This window comes from Ciconia boyciana, chromosome 15 (assembly GCF_034638445.1).
Source record: "Ciconia boyciana chromosome 15, ASM3463844v1, whole genome shotgun sequence".
NCBI lineage: Eukaryota > Metazoa > Chordata > Aves > Ciconiiformes > Ciconiidae > Ciconia > Ciconia boyciana.
Window position 1 is genome coordinate 1,799,190 of NC_132948.1, and position 21,702 is coordinate 1,820,891.

Consider the following 21,702-nt stretch of genomic DNA (forward strand, 5'->3'; position numbering starts at 1 on the left):
GTTTTTCCCAAAGAGAAAAGACCAAACAAGTCCCAGCTCCCTCTCCTAGTGCTTTGAATTTTTATTAAAACAAAGGAGAAACCCGTTATTTCTTCCAAGTACAACAGTCCGGGGGAATGGGAAAGCGGCTGTGCCAGGCCACAGCCAGCCGAATCGCAGCCATGTGCGGGGAGTCGATCCGAGGCAGCGTGGTTTTAAATAAAAAGGGCTCAGGAGGCCATCTACTACACGCCGAGCCCCGGGCTGACCCTCCGGCCGACTCCGGCGTGGCTGTAGGTCAGGCGAGGTTGTGGGAGGGAGGAACTGGGGGTCCCGAGGGGATGCGAGGGATGCCCGGCGCAGCACCGGCTCCGTCAAAGGGTAAATCTCAGCTGGAAGGGAGGTTTCCCCTCAGAGAGGGCAGGATTTGGGATGGAGGCAGAAGGGAAATGTCCAGGCATCCCCGTTCCCCCCGCGGCCGCTGCCGGGGGGTCAGAGCTGTGAGCAAAGGCACACGCTTAAGGACGCGCGGGAGCAGGCAGCCCCCGGCTCAGCCCTGGGAGGCTCGGAGGAGCTGGGGGCACCCCACGCCGCGTTAGGGGGTGCTGGACCTGGGCACCCAGCGAAAGCTGGGGCTGTGCCTGCCCTCTGCCCGGCTCCGAGCCCCCTGAGACCTCCCGGCCTCAAGCTGCCCAGGTTTGTCACAGTTTGCAGGAAAAAAAAAGGTTTCATTTGGTTGGCACTAGCTGTTCTCCTGCTCCTTAGCCCTTGCAGAGAGGAGGAGGAGGAGGAGACCTTCCTCCCCACCTCCTGCCCCTGCCTCCTCTCCCCAGGGCAGCGGCAGCCCTGATCCCCACGGACCGAGGTCCCTGCAGCCGCTGTGATCCCGCTCCCTGCCCGCTGCCTCCCACCTCTGCCGGGCGCGGGGAGAGCCGGCGCGACGGCCCCTGATTTACAGCACTCTACTAGAACATGCTCTGAGTTCCTAATGGAGCTCCGGGCACCGCCGGCGCGGGGCTCCGGGGCGGCGGGAGAAGGCAGCCCCGAGGGACGGCACCCCGCCGGGGGAGACCCTCGGCACGCTCCTCTGCGGGCTGCCAGGCTGGCGGGCACGGCCGCAGCCCCGACGCCGGCACCGGGGGAAAGCCCGGAGAGCCGAGCCAAAAAACTACGCTAGAAAAATTAAGAAAAAGGCTGGAAAAAAAGGAAAAAAGAGGGGCAGGGAGGAGGATGAACGGACACTAAGCTAGAGAACATCACACAGTCCGTGGGCAGCCGGGCCCCGAGTCCGTCGGTGTGCAGAGGCTGGCAGCACCCGGCGGGGACCGGGGGGCGATGCCCGGCTCCCCGGCCCCGGTTGGGGCACGCCGGTCCTGGGGGAGAGGCTCCGGCTGGCGGGGAGCCGGCCGGCGGGCAGCAGCGGTGCAGAGCTGTCGGTCGGTTCCTAGAGCTCCTCGAAGAAGGCCACGCGGGACTTGGTGCTCTGTAGGGTGAGCTGCAAGAGAGCAGAGGCGGCGGCTGAAGGGGGACGGGGCTGACCCCCTCCTTCCCGCAAGGCACCCAGCCCCAGCTTCACCCCCTGGGAGGGCACCGGGCTGAGCGGGAGGGAGCTGCTGCCTTAATCCCCCCCCGGCCCAGCCCCTGCCCGCCCCCCGAAAACACGAGGGAAGGCAGAAGCAGGGGTGTCGTGCAGGCCCTCAGCGGCCGAGCCCCCCGGCTGCAACAAGCACGGCCCGAAGGCAAGGCGCAGGGCACGGGGAGGTGGGCTGGGTCGGGGGAGCACGACTGCTGCCGACACCACCTTCGCCCCGCGCAGAGGCTGCTGAGGGGCCACGGATTCAACCACCGTAAGTAGCGTGGCTGCGGCTTTCAGGCTGTGGGGCAGACGGGAGCCCGGACCAAAGGTGCCGATCCTGAGCGCGGGACTGTGCCCTCGGGGTGCAGCGTGCTCCTTCCTTGCCTTGCCCTGACGGTGGGGGAACGCGCGGGGCTCTTGCAAAGCTGGACGAGAAACCGTCTCCGTCAGCTGAGGACAGAGGGAGAACCACGCTCGTCTCTAAACCCACAGCTTCCCAAAGCCTCCAGGCCAGCCGGGTACACCTAACCTCTGTCACCAGTCAGGGACCACCCTCATCCCACGCTCACGTCCAACCCCAACCACCGCCCTCGACGGGATGAGCACACGTGCCCAGTGTGGTCCAAGCAGCCAGAACCCGGCTTGCCGCCGCCGTCCCAGCACCTGCGCGGGGCTGACGCCTTCCCCCTGCGCCGGGACCTCACCCCGGCCCTGCTCCCTCCATCCCACAGCAGGATGGAGCTGGAGAGTCCCCGCTTGCAGGACCGTGTCCGCGGAGCCAAGGCTCTGCAGGAGTTGGAAACCCGGCCCAGAAAAGCTTTCTGCAGCGCTAGCGAGGCTATCCGAAAAATAATACCCCACGGAGGAACCGCGAGCCCGTTTTCTAACGGGCCAAACGAGAGATGAAAGAAACATCCTCAGCAGTGAGGAAGAAATCACAGTATTTACAGATAACCACCCAAAGGAGCACGGTGGGAGAAGTGCCACCTTCCAACCAGCTGCTGAATCGCCACAAGAGTTTGCCAAACGGGCCGGCTAATTGCGAAGGCTTCGTTTCAGCTGGATTAAGCAGCGGTGCCTTCCGCCGGGGACGCCAGTTTTGCTGAAACAGGAATCCTAGGATCACGTTACAGTGAGTTAAGCCCTGCGACGGAGCTGCCAAGCGCTTCCCTCCTCCCCGCTTCCCCCCACGGCCTTTCCCTCGGTAATTCCGTCACAGCTCTAATGCCATTCTGAAAAAATCTGTATTGCAGAGGAAATTTCTGCAGGGGCTTAATACCCTTTGCTGCCAGCATCTCCTGGGCCAGGGCTGGCTCTCCTCCTCCTCCTCCTCAGCACCCCCCCGCGCCCCCCCAGAGCTGGACGGAGGGTGGATGAGACGGGACAGGGGCTCCGTGTGCTATGGGCAGCTCTTTGCCTCTCTTTCAAGGCTGGAGAGGGGGGGGAAAAAAAAAAAAAAAAAAAAAAAGGAGCGGGCAGCCCCAGCCTGCTGCCAACCCACTGACGGCCCCAGCGCAGGCTTCGTTTCGGCTCTCCCGGCAGCAATCCCGCCCGTGACCCCAGGCAGAGACCTGGCTGGCTCACAGGCCGGAGCATTTGGCGTATAAACCCGAGCGGGCGTCACGGTGCGCAGCACGGTCCTTCGCTTGGAGCAGGGCGGCTGCCTCCCGCCGCGACGACCTGGGGCAAGGACAGGACGGCGGTCCCCGGCAGAGAAGGGCGGTGGGCGAGGGGGTGTCGCAGGGCTGGAGAGGGGTGGGCGAGGCTGAGCCGTCCCACGCGTTCACCCGAGTGCCAGGGCTCACGCCGGAGCCCGTCTGCCCACCACAGCCCGAAATGGGGCAGCTTCGCTTTCCAGTTTCACCTGGGGAGACCTCTGAGAGGCCACACACCCCCAAGGAGGAAGATTTAATCCCCTTAAATTAACATTTAAGTCATCTCTTCTGCAGGTGGGATGGTGAATCAAAGCATCCCACCCCCTCCCCGGCCCGCCGCAGCTCCCAGCGCCGCTCTGCTGAAGCACAGCAAGGGGAGATGCCCCCCAGGTCCCCCCAGCAAACTGAGTGCTCCGATGGAGAAAAGAAAGGAGCCAGCTACAACCGCTGACGAGGCAGAGAGGGAAGATGTTTCCCCCGGGCTTGTAAGGGAGATTCGACTATTTCGAGCCTGCTCTCTGCCTCCAGCTACACACAGCTCTCCATCAATGCCCCGCGTGTTTCACGGTCCTGGGGTACCTCAAAGCACGGCTCGGGCAGCAGCCTCCGTGTCCAAAGCTGCGCCTTCCTGAGCAAACGCCGCTGAGGCAGAGCTCCGAGGGCATCCAGCACAGGCGCGAGGAGAAAGACGAGGTGCAGCCCTGCTCTTTCACCGGGGGCCTTTATCCGTGACCTTCAAAGGCTCCCCGAGATGCTCGATGTTGCTTTTTTTACCTATTCAGGGAAACGGAGGCCCTGTACAGGCATACAGGGAGCGGGAGCAAAGATGGGTCTTGACGAGAGGGACCCTGCAGAGAGGCGTGAGCGCCGACTTCCTGAGAGGGCCGTGCCCTGGGGCTCGGTGGCACTCAGCAGTGGCCAGATTTTGCCATCCGAAAGGCAAAGACCACAGGGATTTCAACGGCAACAGAGGCTTTCTTCCCACGTAGGCTCCCCGAAGAGGAGCCTGCGGCTGCCTTTCTCCCCGGTAACCTGGGGGGGTGTTAGAAAAGCATCAGACGAGCGGGATACGGGCACAGTTGGCATATTTCTCATTAGCAGGAGCTGGGTTATGGCCAAGGCCTTGGCAGTGGCTGGGGCAGAGGAAGGGGCCAGCAACTCCAGGCTGCTCTGCCTCCAGCACCCCTGGAGCGAAGGCACCTCCAGCAGCCACCGCTGGGACCTCCGGCACGGGGAATGGGGGCTGCCCGGCAGCTCTCAGGCAGCTGCCTTCTCACATCCCATTCCAGCCAGGCACATGAATAAACAGAGAGGAAATTAGGATTGCTCTTGACTGCACCCTGACTCTCCACCGCCGATGCTCCGCTGTGCCTGGAGGGAAAACTGCCCCCCTCCCTTTTTCTTTCTTTTATTCTTGTTTTTCTTGCTGTTGAGCAATTGCAGGCAGGGCTGTCCTCGCTCCCACGGCAGGCAGGGCTCAGGTGAGCAGGGCCGAGAGCTCTGCCACTGGCTGGTGCTGCGGTCTCGCCAGCGAGCGTGGCACGGCTGCAGCATGACGAAACCCGAGGGTCCGCCGGAGGAAGACAGGCAGAGCCGAGGGAAGCTCCTTTTGGGGCAGCGAGCCCTGCGCAGCCCGACCCACCCCACGCAGGGCTGCGGGAGGCGCGGAGGTGCTCCCGCAGAGCTGCTGCGTAAGCCCGTGGGCGCAGGGAGCCCTGCAGCCGAGCTCGCCTCCCGTCTCCTTGCGGCTGCAAAAGCGCGAGTCCCAGACAGCTCTTTGCAGGGAAATCCCGCTCACTCACGCAGGGAGCAACCGGTTTTGCTCTTTTCTTTTCTGCGCCAGGACAGGAAAGCGAGGAGAGCAGCCGGGGAGGGGAGTGCAGCCCTGCTCCGGCCTCTCCGTCTCTGGGGGAAAGCCCTAAGGTGGCCTCCAGCGTCTCCAAAAACTCTTTTGCGCTGTCTGCCTCCCCTTTGCCTGGCCAGGCAAGGAGAAATAAATATATATATCCATACCGTAACACTGTGCAGGCAAGGCAGAGTGATTAAGAGCAAGTTACATTCTCGTCAGTGCGGAGAGGGAAAAAAAAAAAATTGATTTACAAGCAGTATTATGATAATCTTCTTCCTGCAGGAGGGAGGGTGGGCTCCACAATGCACTACCAGAGCCATCAAAGAAAATTTAGAGAGAGAGAGAGGGAGCGCAATTAAGCAGCCAGAGCTCAAATGAATCAAGATATGAGAAAGGGAAGAGTCCCACTCCCTGCGTTCCTACACTGGGGTTCCTCTGAGCTCTGCTTTTACCCAGGGCTGCCGGACTGATTTGATTTAAGAAAAACAAACAAACAAAAGCAACCCAATAAGTCCCTCATAGCCAAACACGTTTTAGAGCAGCTAACCCAATAACTGCAGGCACATAACTCCTGCTGGCAGGGCAAACCGAATAGAGAGAAAGCGCCTGGGCTCCCAGCGAGCCCACCGGGGCCGGAGCCCTCCCCACGCGCTGGAGATGGGGCACGGGCCCGAGGAGAGGGCTGCAAATCACATCAGCCTTCCCCCATCCTCCCGGGTCCCACGGAACGGGGAGAGGCTTAAAATTTCTCACTTCCTTGCCGTTGTCTTGTTTATCCTGCAGCCCAGCCAGGCTGGAGGAGAGGGTGACCCAGGCCACCCCCAGCAGCGTCGCCTCACCCCATGCGATGCCAAGGACGTCTTCCTGCTGCTGGGAGGGAGATCTACCATCCCTGCTAAATCAGCACCCGGCGCTGCATACATTAAATCCTCTTTATTCCCCCCCCTCCCCTGAATGTCCTTCTCCATCCCTGCCCACTCCCCAGTTCCCACGGGCCAGGCAGACATTTCAATTCCCACATTTACTTTTGAAACCAAAACCTCCCTATTTTTCCCTCCCCACCCCCTTTCCAGTCCCCACCTCGCCTTTTCTCTCTTACTCCCACACTGCCATTTATTCTCTCCTAAGCACAACTTTCCCCCGGCCTCCAACGCTTTGATGAGTGCGTTTAAAAGAGAGAAGATGACGTTCCATTTGAAGGAAACGCTTTTCAAAGGCTTCCACAAAAATAGCTGATAGGCCTGACGTTTCCTAGTTTCCTTTTGCTCCTTGTAAACAAGGAAAGGAGGCTGCCGTGTCCCAGTTTAGCTGCCAGGGAGTTTCACTTCCCAGCCTGCCTCGCACACACGGGGATGTGTGGGCAAGACCCACGTGGGATGCATCTCCGTCTCCTCCTGCGCTCAGAAAATCTGTGCCTAGAGGTGTCCAGAGCTGCTGTGCTCACCGAGTATCTCCCGGCTCTCGCCTGCATCCCAGCCGGGTGCCAGGCAGGGCGAGAAGCCAGCATCCTCGCTCATCTTTTCTCTACCCTCGCAGCTCCCGAGGGGACGGGAAACGCCGATGCTGCTTCTCCTAGGAAGTCCCTCGCTGGTCGCGTGCCCGCTCTGCAGCATGCAGCCTTCCCCTCTCCTGGTGGGAGTGGATTATACAGTGATGCCACGGCAATGCTGCAGTTCTGCGTGAGACTAAAGAGCACCTCGTCCGTGTCCGGGCCGTCACAGGATCCACAGGAAAGGATGGACCCACCTGCGGGCAGCTCAGCCTGCTCCGTGCCACCCAGGCTCCCTCCTGCCCTTCCCAGAGCAGAAGTATTTCTTGTGCTGGTCCCCTCCCTCTGCAGGATGAAGCTCCAGAGGCACAGTAACATCATGAAATGGCCGTGGTCCTCCATCCCCCCAGCAAACCGCTGGAGCAAAGCGGACCCATTTCACGCAGAGGAGTCTGCAGGTCCCAGAAGGGGAGAGGTGAGGAAGGGAGTCCCCAGGAGATGACAAAGAAACCCCACAAGATTTGCTGAAGTCCTCTAGGGACACGTTTCAGGGATCCCTAGCAAGATGCTAGCCAGGCGCAGCTGAAAAACGGGCAGAGAAGCCGTCTGCCCCAGCACAGCCTCCCGAAAACCTTCAGCCTGTCCAGACGATTAAGTAGCCTCATGACATTTGGTGGTGGCACAGCAGCTTCATATCTGCATCACGAGAGACACGGATGGCAGTGCCCATCGCTAACTCACCGGTGTCCTTACACTGCTGCAGAGGACGGACCACAGCACATCTTGAAGGCGAGAGGAGCGAAGACAAGCCCGCAGAACTCCACTTTGCTCTGCCTCGCTTGCCCCTCCGTGCTTGGCAGCCAGGAGCTGCTCACTGCCTAAACCCGAAGGAGACGATGCTGCCTCTGTAGGAACGTGGCAGAACACAACCGTTCGTGGCCCAGGGATGGAGGAAGCCCAGTCCAGTCTACTGGTGATAAATACGCAGATTTGAAGTAGCTTATCCAAACCCCAAGTGCCTCAACGATAGGAAAAAAATGCTGCATTACCCGAGCTGAGGGCAATGCTGCACCAAAACCAGGATCAGCCAGGAGAGGAGCTCGCAAGGGCGCCGTCAGCAACAGCTCACCCCACCACCGACGTCCGCACAATGCCCACAGGCACCAAAAGGCCTGGCCCCAAGGAGCCAGCTCGAGCCCCAGAGAAATGCTGCGCCCAAGAAAAAGCCGAGAGCTGCCTGAGAGCCTGGCAGGGAAAGGCCAAGCCTGTCCGTCGAAGGACCAGAGCACTGCTCAAGGACAAAGCCGCTTGTCTGGGAACAGGCGTGGAGATTTGCTCCTTGCCTGGATACTTCAAAGGGCTTAAATCACAGTAAATAAGCATGACTGTGCAAGAAGAAAGCAACTGGAATTAAAGGCCCGATTGTGTTTTAGAGCGGCAGCCTGTCCTGGGAGCATTCCTACACCGGAGGACGCGAGGAAGAAGTGGGTTTTTTCATCTTCTACCGCAGCATAAGCGGCAAACCCTCCTGAAGCCGAGCCAGCTGGAGGCAGCAGCGCCAGCCCACGGTGGAGAGCGCTACGGAGAAGGGAAATCGGTTTCCAGATGAGGTGCTTGTGCTGTGCCCACAGAGCTCATAAAAAAGGATTAGCATGTTAACCACGTAATTAAACATGAAAAACTTAGCAGGCGTCTTCAAAGGCAGGCAACAAAACCCAGAGGTCACACCGCAGCACTTGCTGTGCGTCTGGTTTAATTATGGGGGCTCCTCCCAGGCACCGAATCTCTCCCAGCTGCTGGATTGGTCTTTTCACAAATTGCCAGGGCTTCATTTCACCTCCTCGTGCTGCGGCCACAAGCGGATTTTGCCCCAATTTCACCTGCCACGGAGTTCCTCAAGCCAGTCGGGATGAGGCGGCGGGTTTCAACCACAGCCAGCCTGCCCCAGACAGACTTCCAACGCCTCCCCCAAAGCGTCCCGGACCCGCAGGGTCACCCTAAGTTTTAGCTACTTCCGCCCTCTTCCCAAGGAAACACGTAACAACGAGAGCGGCTGGTCTTGGGAACACCCGCAGCCCCCCCGAGAGCGGCTGGCAGCAGCCAGCCAGCACAAAACCCTAAGTGGAGTGATTTACAGCACTGCCTGCAGCCCTGAAAGGGCTGGTCCATTCAAGAACGGCACAAACCTGTGCTGATCGCTTCTGGGTACCGGCCAGGGAGAAGTCTGCATCTCAAGCATCCTCCTGCCTCCGCTATATTGCTCCAGTGCTGAGAAATGGCTCCACGGTTGGCTGTACGTGCCCGCCATGCAGGCAGGGCTGTGCAAGCCCTCAGAGTAACTTTTAACGAAAGCCTTTTCCAAAAGCGCTTTCCACCAGGTTTGCCACCCGCCTTCGTGAGCGCTGCTACCGCAGCATCCGTGCCGTTTCGTCCCTTAGCGCTACCACTCAAAACTTGCTAAACCCTGTGGGTGTGCAAGAACCACGGTCGAGGAAAGAGCAAGAAAGCTTCCCCAAACTCATCCTCCCGAAGGAGGGAGACGATGCTCTGCACACACACAGCCTGCGGATTGAGGGCAAATCCTTGGAGGAAAGCAGAATCCGGAAAGAAGAGGCAGGGCATTAAGAGAGCAGGAGTCACCGGCGTGCTGAAGGAGGCAGGGGACAGGCAGAGGCATCACAGGCAGGAAGGAGAGCGGCTCTGACAGCCGGCGTCCCCAGGCGCGATGGTGACCAACAGTGCTACATCCAGCACGGTCCCCCTGCGCCGCCCCAGCCGCAGCCTTGCCCAAGAGCTACCTGCAGACACCGGCTGTCCTCAGCCGCCTGCTTTACGTTCCTGTGATACTTCTCAAACAGGCAGACACTGATAACGCATCCACGTGCTGCTCCGCTCCAAGACGGAGGTGCGCGTTTTTAGCCTGTTATGACAGTTTTGGCAGCAAAGAGTTGATGAGGTTTGTTTGTTGGGTTTTTTTTCTAAATCCTGAATTTCTTTCTGCAGCAAACAAGGGGGAAGGTCCTGCTTTACTTCATTAAAGAAATCTTCAAAGGCCACCCTGCACCTCCAATAGATTCCCAGCCACCAGCAGCAGAGCAAAAACAGGCACATTTTAAGATGTTTAAGCATCTACGCCTGCACTCCCCCACTGATGGTGCAAACTCAACTTCTGCCAAGAAAGACGCTTCCCAGCACAGAGGATCAAGTGCAAAACCGAATGCAGAGAGGCTGTGGACGCTACCGAGGGGGCGAGAGCATGCCTGCGACATGCTGCACGGGTCCACCGCAGGGACGGGCAGGGTGCTGTGCCACGGCGAGCCCGGTCTCACCGGCACTGCACCCTGCTGCGGTGCGTGAGGAGCGTTGCAGGGGTGGCAGCAATGGGAGCTGGCTAGAGCGGTGCGTATCGCAGGCAAGCTCATGCACGGGTTAGTATTACAGCCGGTGATCCCATCACCCCACGCAGAGTACCTTGGAATAACCTACTTTGAAGTCTCAAATGCAGATAGGTCTTCTGCCCTGGGCTTGAGGCTAAACCAGCAAAATAAAATGAACAACAACAACAACAAAATCCTCTATGATACGAGTAATGTCAGGTCATTCGTGCAATCTGTACAGTTTGCCCGGAGCGCTGAAGTGATCAGCGGCTTCCAGGTGGGGCAGAGGGTTGGTATTATTTAAGTGTTGCTAAACTGCTGTCCCATTTCCGGTGTCTTGCATTTTCCTTTCCATCACAACTGCAAAGACAAAAGCCCTCCTGACCTCCTGGTGGCATGAACAAAAGCAGTCTGTAATTTTATTCTGATGTGCTCCACTTATAGACTATTATTTAAAAGCCTTTGCTCTTCCGGCTGAGATGCAGGAGCTGGGCAGCCCCGGTCTCCTCCTGAAGGGAGGGGACAGGACAAGACTCCAGTTTCAAAGGAAGGAAGACTGACCGCACAGTCCCAATTACAGCGATGAGCCCTGACAGACATCGAAAAGAAGGTGGCTGGGTAATCATTAAGTGAGACAAATCAGACCATCAGCTCTCTATGAACTCATCTCTGTCAGAAGTGAAAATTTAGCATTTTCTGTTTAAACTGAGGACTCTGAGCAGGGAGACAAAACCTAACAAAACCTACTGGGAGCAGAAATGTCTTCAGATTCTACGATGACAAAAGGGTCTGTGAAGATTTTTATATTCTCCGCTCTGGAGGGACAGGAACCTGAATAGCTCAGGGCTAGCACGGGGAAACTGGGAAGGGAGACATGCTAGATTCATTTTCCTGCCCCAATTCCGTGATCATAAACTCCCAGCCACGGAAGTCGGCATGAACCGATATTTTCAAATCCTTTCAGATGTAACTCTCAGCTGGGAGTAGTAGAGAGATAAGGATTTGTTTTTAAAACCTGGAGTTGTTACCACAACCTGCATCCCACGCCATGCAGATTTCCGAATCCTTCCCAAGGACAGCTGCTAGCGGAAAGCCAGCTGGGTAAAAGCCTTTGCAGGGTAAAAGCCTTTGCAGGAGAGCGGGGCTGAGCACTACATCCCACCGTACCAACTGCGGATGTGCCCCCAGCCCCTCACTACACTGAGCCCAGCTGGGAGAACAGCAGAGCTACTGAACAAGAGGAAAAGGACTGGATGTAAAAATAAAGAACGGGCTTTGTTGTGACCTTTCAGGTGTGACCGCTGGGCTAGCAGACCTAACTTTTTGGCTAAGTATTCACCCCAAACACATTCCTAGAGGCAGGTGGTTCCAGGGTCCACAGCACAGAGAGCAGACACCTCACACACACCCTGCTAGCGAAAGATTTTGCTGTTAGTATTTGAAGCTGCACTACAGGTTACTTGAGAACAGATTAAAAGAGAGGACAAGGCTTTTGGCTTTTTCTACTGAGAGCCCGTAAGCCAGGAGTATTTTTGCCCTTATCATTCACCAGCCAAGCTCAAGACTGCTTCCTTGCAATGCTTTTAGGGAATGGTTGCAATAGGCAGGTAGGGCTTTTCTGTTCCTGGGGTCACTAGGGTAGCAGATCCCTTCTAACAGCATCCCTGCACAGCTTTTGTTAAGGTTCAGCAAGACCATCAAACCTCGAGAGCTTTGCATCCCCTCCCACAGCACTGAAGAGACAAGGCTTGGTTGTGGCAGATAGAAACCAGGAGCTACCAGGAGCTGAAATTCTCTGCACCCTGGTTCAAAGCTAAGCAGCCAGGGAAGAAAGCCTAGATCAAACAATTTTATTATAACAACTTGTGCAAAAGCTAAACCAAACGGAAGGGTTATTTCGTTGTTGTTGTTTTTTAAAGGATTTCATCAGGCGAGATACAAACTGGAGCCCTCCGATACCTTTTTAATAGTGTTGTGCTTGCTGTTGCCTCGGCTGGCATTCTCGTTGTGCAATATATCCAGAGCTGTTTCTCTCTCCTTTAGCTTCAGTGCCTCAATTTCTGTCTTCAGCTCATTCAGCTGCTCCTGCAGGTGCTTGCTTTTCTCCATGTACTCTACCCTAGCACACACAAAAGAGTCCCGGGTTAGTACTGGCCAGCTGCACGTGGCGACGTGATACCGTGGCAGCCGATAACGGAATTATAACAGAAAAACCTTATCTTCATCACTTCTCGTGTGTGGAACTGACAACATGAGTTTACAGCACACAGTAAACTACTCCAAGCAATGATTTGTTCGTTATTAAAAAGAGGACCCAGACAGCTGACCCAAGAACAAAACTGTAAGTTATGTTACTATAAAAAAATAAAGCCAAACTAGAGCTGCTGGATGATATTTGTAAGTCTCCCCATTCCCGAGGGAAGCTGCACCATGACATAGGTTAACATTATGCAGTTTCAGTCTACGAGACAGCAATTTAAGCAGCGCTTGCTCTACTCCACCGCACCCTCTCTCAAACCCAGCTCACAAACCCAAAGGCACGAATCCTTCCAGGAAGGAAGGACCCTGATGTACTGACTTCTCATGTTTTTAGAGGGATTTAGCTTGTAAACCGTGTGGGAGCAAGCACTGTCCCCAAAATATCAGGTATCTTTTAGACACACAGCATCCCTGGGAGAAAGAAAGGTCTCCCAAAAAAAAGAAAGAAAGAAAAAAACCAAACCCAGCCATTCTCAGGACTCGGCCCTAACTGCTTCCAAATGCTTCCACGATGAAGCATGGACTGGAGAAAAATCACACCGCGCCAGCCTTGTACTTGTGATTAAACACCGAGACCCAGGTCAAAGTACCAGCAGACTAACAAGAACCTTTTTAGAGTGCCAAAATTTGTAGCGGGGTTTATCTCAGCACCCGAGGAACGCAAACAGTGCCGGAGAAGTCAGCGAAAGCATGTTATTGCTTTCAGCATTTGGCAGCGCCAAGCTCTTCCTGCTTAGGAGAGTGGGATGACCTAGTTAGCAACCTGGGTACAGAACCAGGAATTATCCTGTTATTTTCAGCTTCTTTTTCCTTCTAGCTTTAGGAAAAGTTTTTAACCTCTGTCTCTAGCATAGTGGTCTGTTATTTCCTACACGGGAGAGGGTACTCAGCAGAGGCAGAATGAACCACCCTCTGGGATCCAGGGGCGTTTCATTCCAGCCCCAGGAAGTTTTGGCCAGAGCGCTGTGGCAGAGCCCTTCTAGCTTTGATCTACTATCCAATCAATGAACAAAGCACATTATTACTACAGAGATTAAAATCTGATCTGCTTTGATTTCTGCTAAATTTGTAATTTTGAAGGCTACACTTACACCCCCAGGAAAACACAAGATCAAAGCTCATAATCACATCCAAACTTGCTTGCGCACACTTTTTATATATAAACATGACACAGATTCCAAGAAAAAGGGGTTAAAGCCCCGACGCGGGACCTTAGCACAGACTCCAGCTATCTTGACACTTTCTGGACAATTCTCTGCAAATGCAGCCTGCAATCGTTCAGCACACCAGCAGTCAGACCGCCGTTAACTCTTTCTACCAACATGGACAATTCAAGCCCAACCAAGAGCCGGGTTACCCGTATGGAGAGGAACCGACTGGTGCAGGGCTCAGCCTGCTTAACCTCGCCTTTAAGCGGGCAGTAGGGATGCATCTGTGACACCAGGTCCCCACCCAGGGAAACGGTCAACCAGCAGCTAGCTACACCATGCTCCGGGCAGAGCTACTAATGACCCGGTAAATGCAAACCCAAAAGACTTCTCCCCCTTTCACCTCACACCGGTGTTCATTTGGAACGTTAAAACCACATTCAGCCCCGGGGCAATTCCTCCCGCTGCAACCGAGGCCCAAATCCCAGCCCTGGCCCGGAGTGGATGCATGCCACGTACTTCTCCTTCTCGATTTCCATTGAAAGCCTCTTCATGTCCGTATCTTTGAAGTCAAAGGACAGGCTCTCGCTGATGAGGTTGAAGCTTGGCAGGTCGGTAGGCAGTGCTGTCGTACTTGAGTTCATGGACTGCTAAAGAGAGAGAGGACAAACGAATCACGTTTGGCCACAAAAGTGTTCCTACAGCAAACATTCTGCAACACAGAGGTAAAATCAGAGCAACACCTAAGCACGCAGTACAAGTAATGCTGTAATAAGGTCCTGATCTGCTACTCAGAGAGGTAACAACACACTCTTCTTGGAGCCGGGGGTATCCTACCTTGCGGCGGTGCTGAATGGGAAGGATCTCACATTTGCACGGGGAAAGGGAAGGGGCACGTGTATTCCTGAAGCGACACAGCCCACAGCCCGATTTGTCTGAACCAGCCTCGAACTTTCTGGAAAGCAGATTACGAGGCTCTTTTTCAGCTGGTGATCTTTTAACACGGAAGATGGCAAGCACTCCAAGGTGCTGCAGAAGCAGAGCAGCAAACAAGCCCAGCGTCCCAAGCACCAGATCAGCCTGAAGATCCCCTTGCTCCGTTCCCAATTTGCTCTTCAATTCAGGGCTATTGCTCCTTTGGGACCCCGCTCTTTGCAGTAGTAAAGGGGAGACAAAACACCACCTCTCTTCAGAACCTGTTGACAAAACTTTGTAAAATCTAGGTTTTATCACTGCTGTGCCACTTAAAACGATGCTGGACAGAAGCTGCCTCTTGGGAGACATCCGACAGCTATTTAACATTAAATTAAATTTTAAAAGTGCAAGCTGTGAACAGGGGCAACATGAGACCCTATATGACAGCAGAGTCCTGCACTCCACTGCTCCCCACGGTGTGAGCAAAGAACAACATAACCCCAAAGGGTTAACTTGGGATGCAATTTCAGTAAGATCCATGGAGATGCACCAATACATTTTTCTCTTCGCAGTAATTTACAGTTCCAAGTGTTTAGGAACCGCTGCTAGATTCAGTTGGAAATGCAGAGATAACACAGGGAATCACTCATATCACACCCGAGCAAGGATCTCGGACTTTATTCCTCCTGCAAAATGCTGCGATATCCCCCACTGACACACTGCGCCAGGCCCTCAGATTTTATCTTCCCCTAAAAAAATGACCCTTCTCTCAGTCAAAAATTCCGTCACACCTCTAATAAATGGGCTCATTACCAGTAGAGGAAAAGCACCCTGACTCAAATCATCACTCTGCTCTTGCAATACGTTAGATGAGGTCGCAAGCAGCGGCACACGTCAAGGATGGCACAGCAGCTTCAGATGGCAGACTGTGTGCGTGGATGTGAGTCAGAACTGCTGCCAGCGTGCTTAGCCCTCACTTTGGATACGAGAAATCCAGCCCAGCATCCAAAAGGTCACCCACCTCTCCGCTAGTCAATCCTTCTTGCTTTAAGGGATTCCTGTAATGAAAACAACGTGCCCAAACCAGCCTGGACTGTGCAGGAGACGGTGCTGCAGAGACAGGCTGCTCTGGCAGCGTGCACCAAAAGCTGGTGGGATGCTTCTAGGGTACCCGCCCCAACAAATGTGATCTTGAGCTTCAGCTGGTTATTTCTTTCCCTCGTTTCTCCTATTTGGGATACTCCAGGGATTGTTTGCAGCTAGCCCCGCTTCAACAAGAACCGCTAGCGCCGGGGCGGTGACAGATTTACTCTGCACAATAACCTGCCTCTTTGCTCGCTGCCAGCCTGGAATTCACAAACAGACGGGGCTCGTCCCCTGCTCGCTCTTCGGCTGGACAAACCTGAGAGGGACGACATTTCATTTACCCTGCAGAGGCAAAGCTGGAACGCAAACAGCTAGTACAAGCATAAACAAGGCGGCACCCGAAACTGCACTGCTTGGTCTGGCAGGAGCGTTACAGGTAAGTTAGACTCACACGACAAGGCAACACGATTTCTTACTCCCCTTTGTGATCGCTGCCAGCGCAGAACACAGCCGCATTAATTCTGGAGCAGGCACTGGAAGGGACAGCTGAGTACCTAAATTCCAGTCTCGAAGGAAAGGGGACAGGTCTGCCAAAGCACTTAACTGATTTAAATACTTGCATCGCATTGACATTCAAGTCCCTTCCCTGTAAGGCACACAGGTGTTTGCAAAGCCCTTCCCACATGAGGTTCTACGATCTCTGCTGTGCAGGGGAGCCAGGATCATCAGAACCAGCCTGCTGGCCTTCAAACAACCTTTAGCATTTTTTTCAGCACAAGCTTGTTGGGTTTTGCTTTAAAAAAACCCAAACAGCAGCAGTAACAGTTGAGCAGGAATTTCACTTGCTGCAATCATTAAGTCCAGATGCCAATTCGTCAGGGTTACTACAGCCACTTCCTCGCCTTTCCTCAGCAGTGCTCTTTCATGAAGCAATGAAAAATCGGTGGAGAAGTCAGAGAGCAGAAGCAGTGAGGAAGAGTAAGGAAAGAGCAAAGAGCATGCTGAGGGCTTTCAAAGGCATGGGCTTAGTATCTGGAGCAAAGCATGTCCCTGCCATTTGCAACAATCCTGGGCAAGCCTTGCACAAGGTGCAGAGACTTTTAATCCAGGGGACATGGGGTGTCGCTGGGACACAGGATGATAAAGGGGACACAGACCTTTCCCCTTATGTGTTTCCTCACCTGGAACAAACTGCATAACCCTGTTACTGCATTAAAGCAATTTCCAGCAGTTAATAGAGGCAAGCACCACGCTGACAGGGGTCATCCCTCTGGAGCTTAGAGCAAGCGAGATAGACGATACGGAGGAAGCACAGAGCAAGTCACGTCATGAGGCCTCCCCCACAAGGAGAGCTCCTCCTGTTGCTGCCACTGCCTTTACTTCGCTGCTCAGGAATTTGGGCAAGCCCAAGACAGCCACTTACTACTTCAAGAGGATCAGAGAAGCGATGGCTGCCTTTAGTCTTGCCATGAGTGGTACCTGAAGGGCAATGAAGGAGGCAAAGAGCCGTTGCCAAGTCAGTAAAGAATGAATCGTTCTCCCAGCCCTGACGGCCTGAGACTCAGATTCACGTCTTCTTTCTCATGCATCACCTACCAGTCCCATCACAAAGGCAGCTTGGGCTTCAAGGACTAAAAAGACACCGAAACAAGCTTTAAAGAACCAGGATGGGAGACTGGAAAGTTACAAGAAAAAAAAAAAAACCTGTTTCTTGCCTTTTCTGCAACACATCCATCCACTCCCCCCATCCTCTGCTGCTCTTGTTCCCCCAGAGGGAAGTCCTGTTTCGCTCTCAGTGCCAGGGGATGACACAGCACAAGTACTGGGACCACAGAAAAGAACAAGCTCAGCGTTACACCCTCATTAAGGAAGAGAGGAGCTGGAAGCCGGCACCATTCGGCAGAGCTGCCATTCACCTGAGGGACATGAGCCTCCCAACAGCAGCTTTCAAAACTGCTTCATCCCTCAGGCCAAGCTGGGCTCATTCCCTCCCTTGGGCTGCGCTTGCCTGCCGGGTGCCCCTCTGCGCAGGCAGAGGAGGCAGGCTTGCCCGAATCCAGCTCTTTGAAGTAGCACGCAGGAACAGGATCTCAGCAAATCTCACTTGTCTGCCCCAAACACGCACGCAGCAGAGCGATGAGAGAGGCCACAGGGGAAGGGAGAAGGCAAGACCGGCGTAACAGGGGATGGAAGGGCCAGCACGGTGTCGTCACCTGGACATGGGCACAACGGTCACGCTTTGCACCCTTCTGACGTTGGAAAACAACAGCCGTCAAGTCTGTGGGACACCGCGCTCCTCCCAGGGCTACGACAGGGGCAGGAGGAGCGGCAGCTGCATGAGGGAACCCTGCCACCTAACTGGGGAGGAAAAAAGCATGTCGCCTTCCCTCCTGGCACCGGCAGCTGTGTCAGGAAGGCCAAGGCTCTTTAGGGAAGGGAGAGGACGCAGTGCCATGTGTCTGGACCAGGCAGCTCTCCGTGGATTGCCTCCAGGCCGATGTAGCTGGAGGGGTGGAGCTGAGCTCCATGCAACCCTACAACATTCCCGCTAATGAGGCTTTAACTCCGCAGGCAGGAACGCAGCCACACGGCCGCCCACCAGCACAGGCACGGGGATTTACACAGAAGGGCTCGCTAGCTGCGGATCTGCCGGTTTGACTAAGGATGGACACAGCACCACGAGGGAACATGGACATGTAAGAGCTGCCCAAACATCAACACTGATGCAGCCACGCAGCAGAGTTTCAGTGAGGACGCTCCACCCTGTGCCCAAGTTAAACCCAGAATTAAAGAACTGGTGGATCCCAGAAACCTAGTGACTTGTAAAATAAGGAGCGCTCCAAAGCTAAGCTTTGTAAAGCACTGAGGTAGCTAGCACCTGACTGAGTGTCCCGTGGCTAAGAGCACCTGACTATTTTCCATCACTGCCATTTTTAAAAGCTTCTGAACATTTTTGCAGGGAACTTCAGAGAACGGGGATGAAAAGTTACTTCGTCTCAAGCCCTCTTCAATCTGGTCCTCAAAAGTTTCCAGAGGAGGAGGGAAGGAGCCTGCAGGTACAAATTAAAACTTCAGTACGAGACGGGTCGATAACTCCCACGTACGTCTGTTGAGTTTATTCCTGAAGCTGCCGAGCTCTTCCCCCTTCACCCCCCAGGACAGCGAGGCAGCCGAAGCGGCAGCCGTGGCAGGTGCGAGCCGCAGGGAGGGGAGCACTTGATGGGTTTTGCAGGCCCTGCAGCACAATTCGAGAAGTTGAGGAAAGGAACTGCCAGACAGATCAGAGCAATGGTCATTTAGTCTGGCATTTCAGTCCCCGGCAGCAACCGGGACCAGATGCTTCAGAGGAAGGTGTGAAATCCTCTTAATGGGCAATTATGGAATAATCTCCCTGCAAGGAAGTTTTTTTCCAGCACATAGAGGCACAGTGTCCAGTTTATGCCCAAAGACTGAATTTACAGGTTCTGAACAATGTTTATCCCACCTAACAAGAATAAGGACATCCTCCGTTTTATAAGTATTTAACCCTATTTTAAAGGCTATTGCTGAGCTGGTACACTCCCCACGTGCTAGCAAAGCATGGCTCTGACATGGTTGTTAAATTGGTTTAAAATTTGCTGCCTTTAATTTCACCAGCAGCTCCCTTGCTCTTGTAGCATGAGGTAAGGTAGGTGAGGGGGGGGGGGGGGGGGGGGAAAAAGAGAGCAAAGTGATCTTCTGCTGGATGGGGTGCCCGGATGAGAAGGGCAAGCACTGCTAAGGGTTTCTGAACAGCTGCTAAGCAAGGCAATGAGAGAGCCCACACCCCTCCACCGATGGGATGGAGATACCGGACTCCTCCAGGCTACAGAGGAGGGCACGTTCCCTGCCCGGAGCTGGGGGTTACAATGCAGAACACTCTTACTGTGTAGGACGACTTGCTGGTGATCTCCAAAAGCTTCTGCTTTGCTCTCCGCTCAGACTCGCGAGCCTCCTGAAGGTCTTGCTTTAGCTGATCAGCCTCCTTCGCCCTACAAAGAAAAATAGCAAATGGCAAATATCAGCTTGAAGTTGAGAGGAATGAGAAGATGGAGAAGCAGGATTACAGTGTAGGTGCAGAACAGGCTGGCATTTGTCCCACAACAAGACCTAAGCTAAGAAATCATTTCAGCAAGGGAAACGCCAGAACCTCTGACATGTGGGATGTTTTAATGAGCACAGAAGTCCAAGCCATAGAAGGGCAGCTCTAACGTGGGCTCTGTGTGAGCGTCAGTGAGCAAGGCTAAGGGCTGGAGAAGCGTGCCGAGATGCCAGAACGGGGAGAACAACTTCAGTTAAACTCAGACTTACAGCAGGAGCGGCATTTTTCTGACAAGTAAGCCTCCGCTAACAATTATTTACTACATTCGAAAAGGAAAAAGCACCCAAGATTGCACAGCTTTGCCTGCTTGCAGGGCCCAGCAATTCTAAAACTAGTATTTACCCTTGAGCCTCAAGGACCCCCCCCACAAGGAGGAAGCCAAAGGAGGGAAGGAAGCTTCCTCTGCCAGACTGAAATTTGAGTGGAGACTTCACAAGATCGAGACCAAAGCAAGAAGAGATGGACAAGGGCAGCGTTCATCCAAGCAGAAGGGCTGACACCAAGCAAGCTCTCACGCAGAAAGGAGTAATCAGTTGGAAGGAAACAAGAATGATCTTTTACTTGCTCACTACCAAACGCACCATGGGACCTGGGCTCTGGTATCAAGAGGATGGGAACACCAGTTTTAACAAGAAGCAAGGACTCCAGGAGCTAGGGAGACCTCAAGGCTAACCTGAAACAGAGACCTCATGACTGGTAAGGAGCACTAAACAACTGAGAGGTAAATAGAGGAATAAAGAGAAAATAGGGAATGTAGATCTACCATCCAGAAGGAAAAAAAAAAAACCACAAGTGCTATTAATGTTGTCAAATGCTTTGTGAAATGCAGTGGGTGTTTGCAGAAATCACCCAAAAGTAGAGCTGGCTTCCGCTGCTGCTGTCAGGGCGCGGAAGGCAGAGTGCCAGGGACCACAGCACCTTCTCCCCCGCTAGCTGACAGCCCCTCTCCCTGCTGCTCTCACCACAGCATCGCTCCCAAAGAAGGCTTCAGAGAAGAGTCTCCAGCTCCAATCCAGGGAAAGATCAGGGCCGCCACTGCTCTACCAGCACCCTTTCCCACTCGGGGAACAGCCCAGCTGTGGCAAATAGCGAGACGGAGAGAGAAACCAGCTGAGCCTTGGGGCTATTTGCTGTTGTACATGCACGGGAGGCCAAGGGCTCACTGCAAACCATTGCATGGACTAACTCAAGGCATGAGCCACTCTTTCAGCTAAGTCAGAAGGGGGTTGGAAAGCAAAGCAGAGGCAGCTGCAAGGTTGTACCCTCTGACCTCCTCTCCGACTCCTCCGCCATTTTCAGTGCCAACATCTCTGCCTCTAGCACCTTCTGTTCCATCAGTCGCTTCTCCTCCTCCGTCCGGATGGCCGTGGCTTTGATTCGCTGCATCTCCTGTTCAGCCTCAGCTGCTTTCTGAGCCAGGAGCTTGGCCTCCTCCTCCGTGATCTGAGCCTTCTCAGCCAGCAAGTCTGCTGTCTCTTCGGACCTCATCTGAGAATTAAGGCACATTTAAGTCGTCAAGCACACTGAACGTCTCCCCGAAGGTGCTTACAAACCCCAGAGCAGGGCCCTGAGCTGCTCGCTCCGCACAGCCCATAGAGTCCCTCCCTTCCATGAAAGCCTGCAGCCTTCTGCAGGCAAGACCTGGATGTACCCAGGCTCTGCCCCAAATCATCCTCCTTTGCGCTCCGCCACAGCAGGCTAGCAGGATGAAATCAGCTCCATCCAGCCTCCTGATCACCGTCCACCAGCAGCAGTTTGAGAATAGCCACAGGACAGTCACAGTGTGCTTCCTAAAACGCTTCAGCAGCGGAAAGAGTGAGGAACAGCTGCAGTGCCTCGGGAAACAGCCTCCCAGAGACTCACCAGAGCCTCGTTGGCCATCGTTGCCTCTTCCTTTAACTGCATCAATCTTCTCTCCAGCTCATCCCTTGTTCTCTCAGCCTCTTCTCTCATTTGCTTCTCTCGGGCCAGGCGCTGCCGTTCCATCTAGGAGAAAGGTATTGGGGAAAGCGAGGAGAAATAACACACATTAGGAAGGCTTTCCATAGTACGAGAAAGGGCCGCTACGTGGGGGTTAGTGCACAGGACTGCACCGCTGCCGCCTCCTCTCTGCTTATCAACACGGGGAACTTCACTAAAAGGGGGTGATCTGATGCACCCTGCTGCCTGGAAGAGTGCCATTCCCAAGACAATCCCCTGTCCTCTGACCAGTTACGCACAGCGCTGCCCCACAAGCTGCCTGCAGGTGA

The 21,702-nt window shown here is 54.6% G+C and overlaps 1 protein-coding gene across 8 annotated transcripts in view; it reads right to left on the reverse strand.

The window, feature by feature from the left end:
- Positions 1-667: 667 nt before the first annotated feature.
- Positions 668-21,702, reverse strand: part of NF2 (NF2, moesin-ezrin-radixin like (MERLIN) tumor suppressor) — a 48,947-nt gene continuing 27,912 nt past the window's right edge. Inside the window, exons 11-17 of one of the 8 annotated variants that reach the window (XM_072879682.1) lie at positions 21,317-21,439; positions 20,724-20,941; positions 19,238-19,343; positions 13,852-13,979; positions 11,885-12,044; positions 10,035-10,079; positions 668-1,474 (exon numbers count right to left, since the gene is read on the reverse strand). In XM_072879682.1, the coding sequence (XP_072735783.1) occupies positions 10,044-10,079; positions 11,885-12,044; positions 13,852-13,979; positions 19,238-19,343; positions 20,724-20,941; positions 21,317-21,439 (771 nt within the window). In that variant the 3' untranslated portion in view covers positions 668-1,474; positions 10,035-10,043. Of the gene's footprint in view, positions 1,498-9,951; positions 10,080-11,868; positions 12,045-13,851; positions 13,983-14,428; positions 14,541-19,237; positions 19,344-20,723; positions 20,942-21,316; positions 21,440-21,702 lie in introns of those variants that run through there. The other 7 variants (XM_072879679.1, XM_072879681.1, XM_072879680.1 and 4 more) reach the window with 7 other exon arrangements.